General features: G+C 40.7%; 2 protein-coding genes across 2 annotated transcripts; one reads left to right on the top strand and one right to left on the bottom strand.

Moving 5' to 3' along the window:
- Positions 1-782: 782 nt before the first annotated feature.
- On the bottom strand, positions 783-6,077 carry sub1a (SUB1 regulator of transcription a). The gene is made up of 5 exons (XM_042060349.1): positions 5,830-6,077; positions 4,967-5,042; positions 2,387-2,512; positions 2,187-2,295; positions 783-1,164 (listed from the first exon to the last, which is right to left on the bottom strand). The coding sequence occupies exons 2-5, from the start codon at positions 5,033-5,035 to the stop codon at positions 1,085-1,087; spliced, it is 384 nt and encodes a 127-aa protein (XP_041916283.1). The 5' UTR covers positions 5,036-5,042; positions 5,830-6,077; the 3' UTR covers positions 783-1,084.
- A 6,782-nt stretch (positions 6,078-12,859) lies between these two features.
- pmaip1 (phorbol-12-myristate-13-acetate-induced protein 1) lies at positions 12,860-13,578 on the top strand. Its single transcript, XM_042059881.1, has 2 exons — positions 12,860-12,872; positions 12,981-13,578. Exons 1-2 carry the CDS (start codon positions 12,860-12,862, stop codon positions 13,100-13,102), a joined length of 135 nt encoding a protein of 44 aa, XP_041915815.1. The 3' UTR covers positions 13,103-13,578.
- Positions 13,579-13,680: the final 102 nt, after the last annotated feature.

Here is a 13,680-nt window from a genome sequence, read left to right as displayed (position 1 = left end):
GAAAACTGTGATGTAAACTGTGTTGCATCTGCAAATTTCTAAATTTCTCAAAACAAGAGCATGCTGTTCTTCAAATCGTTCAATCTTTGCCACACAAAACGTTTTCATGTAGCACCACCTAGAGTTGAAAAGCAGTAACTGTTGAGAATAGAGGTTTTTGTAAAGGAGAGCATTGAATTTCTTTGCAGTACAATTTCTTAGTTGTATTTTAAATGCACCACTAGTGGTTGCTGCTCTTTGGAATAGGAGACGCTGTGCATAAGCTAGCATAAAAATGGTAAATTATTAAATTAATATTTTTAAGGTGCTATATTGTTCTTTGAGGGAAAAAGTTATCCCACAATCCAGATTCGACCAAACAGTATAGAGTTGAGACATGGTAGCTGGCTTGCCTACATTTTACCAGTTCACTTTGGGGGAGTTTAAATAGGCTAAATAGGTGTCATTGAAGTCCAGTGAAGCCGAGATGGATCGTATAGTCACAGCAATGTATTAGGGGCGGGAAGTCATGATAGTTGACCGGTAAAACCTTATTGCTTAATGAACTAACCATGAAGTTGAACATGTTATTAGCATGTTCTAGTTGGAATAGTAGGCTAATGTAATACAGTAGTATTTGATTAAATTTTCCATATTTTAAAGGAGGCTGAGCTTCCCTGTAGTCTTAGAGCAATCGCCTCTGAATAAATATATCCATGACATAAGACACATGATAATGTTATTACACAATTCAAAACTAAATATGAAACAGGCTCTCAATATAAACCACAAATCACATAAACTCGGTAAAACCTCTATTGGTTTTATTGGTTCTAACCCAACCCAATGAAACCCTATGTAGCCCGCCCCAAATCTACCATACAGGTACTTTTAATGATTAACAATCATGATATACAATGAAAGTTGCAACAAACAGCTCGAATAAACAAAACACTGAGCTAAAAATATACACAATGTGGTCCTGGTCATTATTTAAAAATGGGTCTTCGTTTATAAAAACATATGAAACCATAATGGAAAAAAGTTTTTTTTTAAGGAGTTAAAAAAGGAACACTATGCCAGGCATCTGAAGTAAGCAGACATCTTATGTCCTTCTCACAGCATCGTCAATCTCAGAGATTTGCTCTTTCAGCTGGTTCCACTGTTCTGGATTCAGGGAGATTCCTGGATGCAAGAAGAGAAGGAGAAGAGAAGAGAAGAGAAGAAAAGAAAAAAAGTAAAGTGACAACTGACTACCAAGACTACATTCAAGCTACTAACATGATGCTAGTAGTATTACATACAAAGTCAGCATCGGCTTTTGTCTTTTAAGGCCTCAAAGTATGTGAACCAAATGAATTGATGTTTTTGTTTTCAGAGATAAAGCTACATGCCATGTCTCACACTGGCTGAAATAAATGTGCTGGGGAAATGGCCCTCCACAGTCAGATGATACGCTGCAGAGAGCTCCTTTGCATACATGCGTTAGCCACTGCCAACAGAAGCTCCTCGTAATGCACCTGCTAATGCCCAGTCTGGGAGCTCTATGCACCAGCGGCTTTCATGAACCACCGAGGATCCAGTATCACTGGATTACCAATATGGCCATGACAAAACCATGGCCAAGGCCGGTGTTTTCTACAGTACAACTACCCAAATAAATACTGGGTGACATTGCAACATCACCAGATTCAGCTTTTTGGGGGCTGACCTCACCGTGTGTAGGACAGAGGAGGCATATTCCTGGGAGTTTACAAATTAAAGTAGGTGTCTAAAAGGCATATGGCAAACGAATCACTCAAAACATTTGAAGATTTTTACATCCTCCAAGGACCCCGACCATATAGCCATACACTCCAACAAAACACTTTGATGCGGAGTACTCATGTAAAACAATTGGCAAGCAGGTATGCACATCTCTTTGGATGCTTCCTTATTGGTTGATCTAGCTACTGAAAATGCTACTTGCTAATAGTGGGACCCCAAAAGAGCCCCAGGGACCTTTTTTCTCACAAGCACTTCAATTAAATTTGAATGACTTTTTTCCCTTTAAAAAAGACTTATAAATATACCACACAAGGTGACCTGTGAAAACCTATTATTAATAAGGAAAAGAGTAAAAAATGTGGTATTTCTGCACAGCTGTTAACCCTGAAGCCATCACATGCATGTTGGCTGCCATGGAAAGACCCAAAATATTAATTTACCTTTCCTCCCAGGTTTCATCTCTCCCTCCTGGTCTATCCAGTACTCACGGATGTCGATCAGAACTTTGCCTTTGAAGTTCCGAACACTCACATACCTCATTTTTCCAATCTACTTAACAGAACAAGACACGAAAAAAGGAATTAGGCCAGAATTTAGGACCACCATGTTGGGAAACCTGGTGATATAAATGCACCCTTACCTGAAACATGTTGTCATCTTTGTTACTGCTGCTGCTGCTTTTGGACGCCCCGCCCACTCTGGAGCTTTCCCCGCCCTTCTGTTTCTTTGCTGGTTTCTCTGGAGTCACTGGTCTCTTCCTCTTGGCCTGTGACACACAAACATCACACGTACTGTAAATTCCCAACCAGGGTAGGAATTTCCTTGCGTTGGCCGTGATGCCCCTTTGAAAATCAGAGGTTTACAGGCCATGGTGGCCTTGGTGCCCCCTTCTTTCAATATTCTGCTTTGCGTCCAACTAATAGCGATTTTTATTTAGCCTATGGTCTGTCAAAATAATCTTAGCATTCACAGCACAAATTAATTTAGTCTTTTACATTTTGACATGCATGGATGTCTCCAAATTTGGCCTTTAAGATTTACAATGTGTTTAAATTGTTCTACATGATTTCATAACGGGCCAAATACAAAATAAATGTTACAAATATTGCCTAAATATCGGTAAATATTCAAATCAGAGGACAGCTGACTAAGAGTTTGTGAAAGTAGCCTTAATGATCACAAAATGCTAAGCATGCATCTAGGCTATTTGAGTTTCTTAAAGCTGAGCTGTGCTTAAATTGTTCAATACATGATTTCATAACAGGCTAAATATAAAATAAATGTTAAATATAGCCTAGATATCTGTAAATATTGGATGATCAGATGATTTACAGTTCTATGTAATATGTCATGTTTCATGTTTTTGTAATGTTTCATACAGTGATGCAGGTCTACTGCTGTGAATAGGCTTAATACAACTTTGATCATTTTTATTGCCTACTACTGTATAGTTAACTTTGGCCTTGGTGCCCTGACATGTGGCCTTTGTGCCCCCCACCAAATATGCCAAACTGAAGGCCAAGTGGCCTTGCCCCTAAAATGGTGAAATTCCAAGCCTGTTCCCAACATTCACCCCTCAGTGTTAGAAGGTTTCATCACTGAATCAATCAGGACTGTTGTTTTTTTAATGGAGGGAGAGGTGCTCCACATGTATTTATAACAAGTAACAAGTATATTGCATTTTTGGGGAAAAAGAGCACACCCACCAATCCGTGTAAGCACATCTTGGCTTTATTTGTAACTCAATTTCAGTTAAGGTACAAGGACAGGGGTGGGCAAACTGTGGCCCGCGGGCCGGATCCGGCCCGCCAAGCACTTTCATCCGGCCCGCCGAGCATTTCATTTAGTTATCAGGCTGCTCGCTATTTTTTTCCTGCGATAGAGACGACGTTGGTTTAGGTTAGCTTTACTGCAAACTGCTTTTCACTCTCCTTAGATAACGTTTACAATGTCAATGTCAAAACATCATGTTAAATAGAGATAACATCATGTTAAACTAAGTTAACTCTTAGTTATCTCATTTGCAGCAGATCTAACGTGAACATTATGCAATCCATTTAATTGGGAACGCGTCTGCACTCACGAGAGGGAGAGAGAGCCGCAGGTTCCAGCTGGCTTGTGATTGTTGATAATTGATATCTCCTTCAGAAAGTTTTAAAAGGAAATCATGAAGGCAACAGTAGTTCCCACTACTGACCATTTAAAAACTGTGAGAGGGCCCAGCCGTAGGTACAGCACTAGCCATAGCGGAGCAGACAGAAGATCATTGAGAAATAAACGTGAATTAAAGCGACTGTCTTAAAGCGACAGTGCACAATTTATACATTTGTTAAACAGCATAAAATTAGCAGAATTTTTAAGCAATTAATATTTTAAAACAAATACTTTTCATACTAAATTATAGGCTATAGGGGGGGTGGGGGCGGTTGTTGTGCGGCCCGCCGGCCAATTTTCAAAACCCAATGTGGCCCTTGAGCCAAAAAGTTTGCCCACCCCTGTACTAGGAACACATCTGTCAGGCAGTTCTGCTTCAGCCTATAATCCATTGTTTTCTTACGTAGAGCTTGTTGGCCAATTATCAATTGTTCAACAGCACAAGAGGGATAAAGAGAAATGTGATCTTGCACGAAAGTTGATAGTATCGATTGGACTGGTGCATGTTGCACTGCTTACTACATGCTAATTACCGGAGAAATCAATAACACAACACAGGGAAAAATGATTTCAAATTATGTTCTTAAGAGTACAGGCAATATGCCTGCAATGAGAGTCACCCAAACAGAATCAAGTGTAGAATCAAGTCAATAACACTAACAGCTACATCAGTGGTTCAGCAATAGATTGCTGACTGGCTCAGAGTGGCTGAGAGTCTGGGTTATTTGTTCTACAGAGCAGTATAATAAGGTTTATGATTTCTTTTGTGAAATCCCATGTGGTGCTTCTGCAATCCCATGCGGTCATGGTAGGCTATAAAGGTAAGATTTCCCCTCCTGTTAACATCCAGTTTAGCTCTATGGTCAGGAATCTCTCCAGAGCACACCACAACTACATTTGATTATTTAGCAGGTCTTTATTCAAAGTGACTGCTAGAAAAAGCACATCTAAAGGTTATTTAGGTTGGGAGTGTTTTTTAATAGATAAAATAAATAAGAAAAACAGATCTAAAGTGCATACAGTAGGCACACACACAAAACGTAGGTAAGTAATCTGATGCAAGTACCTTAGTGTCAACTTCACTATCAGAGTCACTGCCAGAGGATGAAGACAACAATTCCTTTGACTTGGGCATTCTGTTCCTGGTAAACAACCAAAAAAGATGTTAGAAATAAAACTGCAATACACATTTGCAGCCTTTCTTGCATGTCTACGTGTTTGTTGTACGCATCTGAAAACCACTGCATGATTAAAAGTACTGTTTGGAAAAATAAGCAGCACCACCATGCATAGCATTAAATTAGTGATTAACGTTAGTTAAGCATGAGATAAACGAGGTAGGCTACTGGTGGCTAGGGAAGAGATATAACGTTATCATTCTAGATTATGGCGGTAGGTCAATACTCTAACATGTTACAAAGTTGCAAGCTAAGTATAGTTAATACAGCTAACCAGGATAGTTTCAAATTAGTGACAGGTCAGATCATCATTATCATCAGATGGAGTAACACATACGCGGGTCACCATCGCGCACAACACTGAAATGTACCGTTGACCAATGAGTAATATACACTAATTCATAAATTAGCAATAGTATTAGCTCAGGCCATTATTATCTGTGCTGCATGGTTGACTTATGGCATTGCTACCCTAAATGCAAAGTTAACTGACCACGTCTCAAAGATTCACTCGCAAAACACTCTCAAGAAATGTTGCCCTTACATTAACCACCACTATCTGTGCTATGAAGATGCTAACCAGCTAAGTTGTGTGTAAATGGAGATGTTAGCGACATGCTAACAAGGCCCGAAAAATACGAATGCTGCACAAAACTATATTAAAACATGTTATTGTCCTCGCTGCATATGCATCTGCATGTATAACTATGCAAAACTCGAATTTCCTGCATAACCCACGGTGGCTACTTACGTGCTGCTGTAAGTAAAACGTTACTGGCAGGAGATCCTAGCAGGCGCGCAAAGTATTGTAGGAGGGTAGTCACGAGCTTACTGAATGTGCGCGGAGAGCCTGCCTGAGTGCTGTTTATGTCTCGCAAATGCTCCGCAGTTTCAATGCATTCTTGCAAAGTGAAAGATGTAGCCTGTTAACTACATAGCAGCAAGTTAGTAAACCCAATGGCAACACTTTAATTCTAACCGTTTAGTCTACTTGCCAGCCCATAGAGCCCCATTGTGGACCCGGAAATGTTGTGTCCACCAAAGTTTTATGTTAGAAATGTATAGTATGGGTACCCAGCATATAGAAACTGCCGGATGCTAAATTGCATATGTTGGGCAATTTGCATAATTGACATAATTAGCATAAATTAGCATTATAGAAGTTGTTTGGCCAATTTGTACAATATTGAGATAGATAGATAGATAGATAGATGTTATTCATCCTGAGGGAAATTTAAAAATGTTATGGTTTTAAGGGTTAACAGGATGCTGCATCCATTTCTGACATTTTCAATGATTTTGGATTCACATATTTGGATTGATCTGGGCAGATCTTCGTTAATTTTAAGTCAGTTCTGAGAATATTTGAAGAGTTTGGTTCCAAAACGCTATAAATCTATTAAAAAAAACCATTAAAAAGTCATGTGCCTATTCCAGGAAATATCAATCGAATTGTAGTTGAGTTGTTTTGATTGAGTAAAGATAAATAAAATCAAACAATATCCAAAAACATTTCTACTGAAATTACTTAGAAAACAAAATGTAAAAAAAAATATTTATGAAAATGTATTAAAATGGTGGATATTAGGCATAGCGTTTTGGAACCAAACTCTTCATTTATTTTAAATGCTTAATATAGTAGACTAACATTTAAAAATCAAGAGAGCTCAAGTCATTGGTGTGAATATTGAGTCATTGGTCTATTGGTCAATTTTGTTTTAGGTCTGCTTGTGCTTTTTGCTGCAAAATACTGTCATGGACCTGTGTCATTGCTGCTCTACAGGTGGAATAACTGCTGGATGTAACTATAACCTCCAAAAAAAAACGATGCTCTGCCCTCCATTCACCCGGACTCAAACCAGCAACTCACAGCAACACAGAGGGTGCTAATTTCACTAGCACTGTAACACATGTCTTTGGGCATCGGGAAGGAGGTTTACCAAACGTACAGCCACTGCACCAGCTGGCTACCGTTATATAAAGGAGGATGAAATAAAGGTTTTCAAGGATTATTTAAGGATTATTGTCTCAATCCATGTTGATCAAAAAGATAAAAAGCGCATAACCGTGATTATGGTGTGCATAATTCACTTACATCTCGCGTGGTCTGCATTGATAGTGTAATGCCTCACAGAAATGCTAGTGCTTAGTCATCTCGTTTATGAGGCAAGCATAAAGAACAGGCATTAGAACACCGTGGCCGGTGTCTGGCCTAGAAGAGCGAACACTTCCTCAACAGGTCACATATCCCCCAGGGGTTCCGCCCCCTCTCGCCAGGCTCCCAACCATCAGCGTGCCCGGTTATACATGGCGCGAGCACTCTGATGATTGACAGCCGGTCGAATATAAGTGGTTATTTTGACTAAAATGTACCTAATTGGCATCTACTTTTATCACAACTATACTTTAGCCACTTTCGGCTGCAGTCTCGGGTCGATTGAAGGCTCTGCCTTCGTCTCATTGGTCTAATGGCGACTACAGTACAGGAGGTATCCCTGGCCTCATGATCTGGTGCCCGGGTGTAGTAGTAGTAGGCCTTTATTGTCACATAGTCACAAGTACCAGTGAAATTAACCATCAACCTGTCCATACAGGACAGGAAGACAGGGTGTCCCAACACATCAACGTCATGGAGTGGGGGGCTGCTCTCAGCATGTCATCCTCAGGACCAATAACACAGTGGATGCCTCTTGTATCAACAGGTAAGGGGATCTGGGGTCTCCAGCCCTCTGCAAGCTGACGACCGTTCTGTAGCAATGGGCTCACCCTTTCTTATGCTCTCTCAGAACTGTACATGTGCCGGGTGACTAAATTCTGCAGCAGACATCATGTCAAGACAGAATCCAAGCCCAGGAGAGTGGAGACTTCACCCCCAGGTGGACGAGGAAAGGGCAGGGCAGAGGAGGTCATGACCAGGGAGATAACACAATTGTCGGCTCTTCTTCTCCCCGAGGGATGACGGTCCTTCCCTGGGATGGAAAGCCGTGGTGCAGTCATGGCCCCAGGTTCTACTGTACGCCTTTCAGCCATTTACACTATTCCAGCCTCTCATATGCAGGGTGAAGGTGGAGCCATGGAGGTATTATATATAACTGGAGAGAGTGAATAAGTCCCGCCCCCATTCATTTCAATGGTCCATGCTAGGCTAGCTACTTCAGCCAAAAAAGTTTAAAATTGACCGCAGCCATCTTTACAAAAATGGTGTTTCATGGGTGTATATTTCCGGCACCAGAATAAGCCTATTAGATTTCACGTTACAGACGGAGACAACGTAAAGTACAACGGTATGTCGTTGATGAAGATTGGACATTCCCTCAGAGGAAAAGAAGTTGTTCGGGAACGCGCTTCACTTCACCTCGTTATAAGCGCAAATTTATTTCATTAGTTGGGATAACATTTTGGGAATGGTGGTAGAAGTTTGCCTTAATAGATTAGATTAGAAGTCCTAGATTATTTAATGTGATGTTCATATGTGATAATAAACAATGCGAATCAATATTGAGTCACTTTAGGCTACACAAATAATGATTCCTAAATGCTATATTTGGACAGGTTGTAGGCCTATTACGCAATAGGCTACCCAACAACTATAATTAAGTAGACATGGGATTTAAAAAACTTGTGGATAGCTGGGATTTTTGCTGCACCCAGTATGAATTTGCAGCTTGTTAAACCTAGGCTACATTTGCAGGCAGACGAAATGAAGGTTTCTTGGTATTTTATGCCCCCAACGTTGTCTTCAAGGCAGCGCTGCCTGGAAGGCACTAGGGTTAGGCATGGGTTAAGGTTAGGGTTAGGGTTGGGGTTAGGTTCAGGATTAGGTGCCTTTAAGTCAGCGGTGGCAGCGCTGCCTGGAAGACGATGTTGGGGGCATAAAACACTATCGAGCCGAAATGAAGCCAATGCAAAAAACGTACCGATAGAAGCGCACATCGCTCGGGTATTGTGGTTCGAGCAGGCATTTCAAGAGTCTGCAACTGTTATTGGATATTTGGCTTTTGCCTCGACTGGCAGCCTGGCCATTTAAATCAAATGCATGTCAATGTTGCAAGAAAGCAAACTAAATAAGTCATTGACATTTGTTTAGTTTTGAATCACTTGGGGAGACATAGGTTACATCAGGGGTTCTCAAAGTTGTGGTTGGTGAGGGCCAATTCAGGAACCCAACATTGAACTGAGGGCCGCCAAAGGGGTGGGGGGAGAAAAAAAAAGAAAAACCTGGAAAAAAATCCTATTTGTAATCATTTTAATGACTAGGTTGCATCTCTACAGTTTATATTTATTGCATTAAACAGATTTTAATTCATAACTGAGGCTAAACCTGGCTAAAATGCAATGCACACACAATCCCTGCGGTTCTCTACCCTCAACAGACAAATTTGGGATATAACAGTTCTGGTTGCAGTCCATTTCAAGTACAAACTCTCAGTGTGCCTTGCTTCTTATCAGCATAGGCCTTATTCAGGGCCAATTCCAGCTACCAAAGCACCACAGGAAAACCTGACGGCCACGAAAAACCACTAAACGGAGATTCATTCTTTTCAAATCACGCAGTACAGTTGTACAGTTTTAACAGTTTCACAGATGTTGTCAGATGTTATCGCGGGCCGCCAGAAATGTTTCCACGGGCCGCCATTGGCCCCCTGGCCGCACTTTGAGAACCTATGGGTTACATGATCCAGACGTTGCGCTGTCATGGACTACAGGTAGGAACTACAGTCTGTGCGTTTTAAAATAGTTTTCATACACAACGCTATTTGGATATAGGTCATTGCTATCCATCTGCTAAAATGTATAGTCAGTTACCTTGTCAACCCACACATAAGGCAAATTATATCCTGATATGACAACATTACTTTTTCTTTTATTTTTAACACAAAGTCCGGTATAATACAGCCTGCATACAGCATGTAGGCATTTAAGTGAAGTATCAGTAGCTTAATCCAAGTAGTTAGTTGTTTTATTTGTCGTCTTCCAGAAATGCAAACCAACACAGACGCGTGAGGACGCTCGTGCCCAACACTGAACTCGTGCATGAGTTGTCATCAACCAATTAGTATGTAAAAACTGGTGCCGGAAGTTGCAACCATGTAACGCCATGTTTTCTCCATTCTGTCCGCAACTGATCTTGAAACCGTTGTCCATGCCTTCATCTCCTCCCACTTAGACTACTGCAATTCTCTGTACATTGGCATGTCACAATCAAATCTAAATAAACTCCAGCTGGTACAAAACGCTGCTGCTAGGCTCCTCACCAACACCAAAAAGAGTGATCACATAACACCAATTTTAGCTCAGCTACACTGGGATCCGGTCAAATTCAGGATTGAGTTTAAAATGTTACTTTTTGATTTTAAAGCCCTTAAAGGTTTAGCCCCACCTTACATCTCTGAACTTCTGCCCCCACACTCTACTACCAGGTCTCTCAGGTCACAAGACCAACTACTGCTTGCTGTCCAACGTACACGCCTTAAAACCTGTAGCGACTGAGCTTTTTCTGTAGCTGCTCCAAAGCTCTGGAATACCCTTCCTCTACATATCAAATTATCCCCTACAATTACCTCCTTCAAATCCAATCTCAAGACATATTTTTTCTCACTTGCTTTTAATACAGTATGATGTTTTTGGTCTTGTTTTAATTTTCTTATTTATTTTTATTTATCTGATCTATTTTCTTGTCGCTGCTACTAATGCTGTCTTGCTACGAATAATCACACTTAGTTTGTGTAGATGTATGGCCTTTGTGTAGATGTATGGTCTTATTGTTATGACTTTTTGGCTAACCTTTTCTTTGTTCAGCACTTTGGCTCAACCCCTGTTGTTTTTAAATGTGCTATATAAATAAATTACTTGACTTGACTTGACTTTTCAAAAATGTCAGCGGCCAAATGCCATGCTAAGTGGCTGAAGCTAACCCTTCGAATCCTGACCCCCTGGGTGGAGCAGATGAGGCTGATTCTGGCTTTCAGCAATACCATCCTATTGGATGATCTGCTGTGAGAGCTCCCTCATCAAGAGAGACCCTGTTCCACCCCCTACCAGTAGGTCTCAGGTTGGTGGGTCATGGTAGTTCTCTGCCCTAACCTGACTTTGAATGTCCTGTCTGAATTCATGTCTTCAGTGGGCTTAGCATATTGCATATTGACCGGGGTGGCCTCTCCCTGTTACAGCTCTGGCCCTTGCGTCCTGCAAAGCCTTAATTTTGCATGTTGCGGACCAACCTAGGAAGTCTTTTAGCCTCGGGCTTGGTCTTAGTATAAGTATATACTCTTTACGGAGATAAACAGAGTAAATACAATTACGGAGGAGTTGTGTCACAAACATGTCTAATTGCGTAGGTAGTCAAGAGAGACATTGGGCATGTGATGATGTTTAATAACCTTTGGACACCGGCCACATGTCCATTATCTAGAGTTGTATGTCCTATTATCTAGAGTAGTCTGTTGTTGTTATCAGGATGTTCTTTAGGAAGTTGGACATCCTATTTGACTTCTCTGAAGAACTAATTACCCTACATAAAAAAAGTTACAATGCTTCTTAATCTTAACACACCTCTGCAGTCTAACAAATTCAGTATTTTTTTACAGTATGCAAAGAGCTGTTAATGGTTCAGTTTACAATTTTTATTTGAAATAAAACTATTCTTGACTGAGAATCTTTCAGGGCCTGAGATATGCCCGATAAAGATATCAACACCAACAGATATGCAATGCATGCAAAAACCCCACTATTCTGTCTTTTAGGCATATTTTATTTATCCACAAATACATAGGACAAATACATATTGACAATTTTTTGTTTTGACAATAAAACCACACAAACTAGGCAACACCTATTAAACAGAGATCTAGGCTAGGCTATTTGTCATATTGTGGATTGGCTTAAAAACAACACAGAAGGACATAGGTGCAGTGTGGACATCAAGTTGTAAAATACACTGTGTCAAAAGATAAGATAATAAAATGATAAAAAAAAGTGTTACAAACGATCCTCTGTTATTACAAAAACATACACACTGGTGGGGGTAATGGAGGCGTGTCATAGGCTAGGCCTACTGCAATTTCATCTGTCACCAGCAGGCTATTCACTCTGCACTGAAGCTACTCAACCAGGCAACTCAACAAGCCTGAACATGTCACTACATGGGAAAGTACAGAATACCATGTGACTGCAAGCAATGAAAACAGTTAACCCTTAATTGCAAACATAAAACCCATAGGACCATTCGGATATGAATAGCCTATGTGTGGATTTGAGAAATAATGTTTTTTTCTTTTCATAAAACTTAATTTATTGGCTTGGCTTCGCTTATTCATATAGATCAGATTTCTAATACATAGCCCAGCTTAAGGAGACCTGACTTCTGGTCATTTTTGGCTATCAATAGGCCAAAAATGCCTCTTGAGATTTGGCAGCCTTCGAACTCCAAATGGCTTCAATTTCTCAACGTCCTCCCCGTCACAAAACTACAGTCCACAAGCACTTTTACGGCTCGATTATGTAAGTGTGCAGATCCTGAAGAGGACGTTTAATCAATCGAATTACCCTATGTCCAAGGCAAGATGGTCCCCGTAAACAAGTCAGTGCAGGCAGATGTGACGTGGCGGGGATTCCTCTATACGTCACACCGGCTATTTAACTGGGTGGACTTCTAACTATAGCTTATTCTCTTCCTCCCTGCGAAGCTACAACACTGAATGTTACTCAATATTCACAACAAAGGAACCAAACCACTCGCAGTTTTACTTCTAAGGAACAAACACCGAACAACACTTTCAACGATGTCAAGCAAAGGTAACACTTTTCCTTGACAGAACCCTGACAAGTTTCTTTCAACTCTAAAATCTGCTGTTAACTTCGACCCAAGTTGTTAAATAACATGATTTTGCCTTATCTTTTCAGAGGAAACTGCTATCATTGAGTGTGCCCATCAGCTGCGAAAGATAGGTGATCTTCTTGACTGGAAGTACAAGCTTTTGGATATACTCATAAGGAATTACCAACAGGCAGCCAAAATCAAGTGAGATTGAATGGCATCGATGGAAGTGCAACTGACGTGACTGCTAGGTACATGCAACGGCATGTCCTCTCGCTGCTGGCCCGTTCAGAGATAGACGGTCGTGCCCTGGACGGAGTAAGTTAGCCGGTGGTGGGATCTGTGGTGGGACAACTGCAGTGAAAGCATACCAAACCTAACCCAAAGGATCATTTTCGAAAATGGATCTGGCTCTTCGCGGGAAACCTCATGCATCCGCTGTCCTACCAAGCAGCCTGTTCGCTTGAAACCAACAGCAAGCTTGGGGAGCTTTGAAGCTGAACTCTGTGAGATAAGTGGACCTATCAGTGGTGTTGACTGTTGACTTTACTGCGACAAATGTGAATATTTAAGACTTGTAAATAACAATTTATGGTTGAAAGCCTAATTCATTTGTATCACGTGCTTTTCTGTGTTAGAAATGCATTTGTACTTTCTGTAAATAAACAAACAATGATCTGCTAATTCAGTCCCATTGTGATGTATGGTCCATCCTGGTCCAACTTGGTCTTGAATGTGATATTAACATTTTATTACCATATTGATTTAGCACGTTATCTTTCTCAT

The sequence above is a fragment of the Alosa sapidissima genome, chromosome 13 (assembly GCF_018492685.1).
Source record: "Alosa sapidissima isolate fAloSap1 chromosome 13, fAloSap1.pri, whole genome shotgun sequence".
In the NCBI taxonomy this organism is placed as follows: domain Eukaryota; kingdom Metazoa; phylum Chordata; class Actinopteri; order Clupeiformes; family Clupeidae; genus Alosa; species Alosa sapidissima.
Note: the sequence above shows the minus strand (reverse complement) of the source record. Positions and strands in the feature narration are given on the sequence as shown.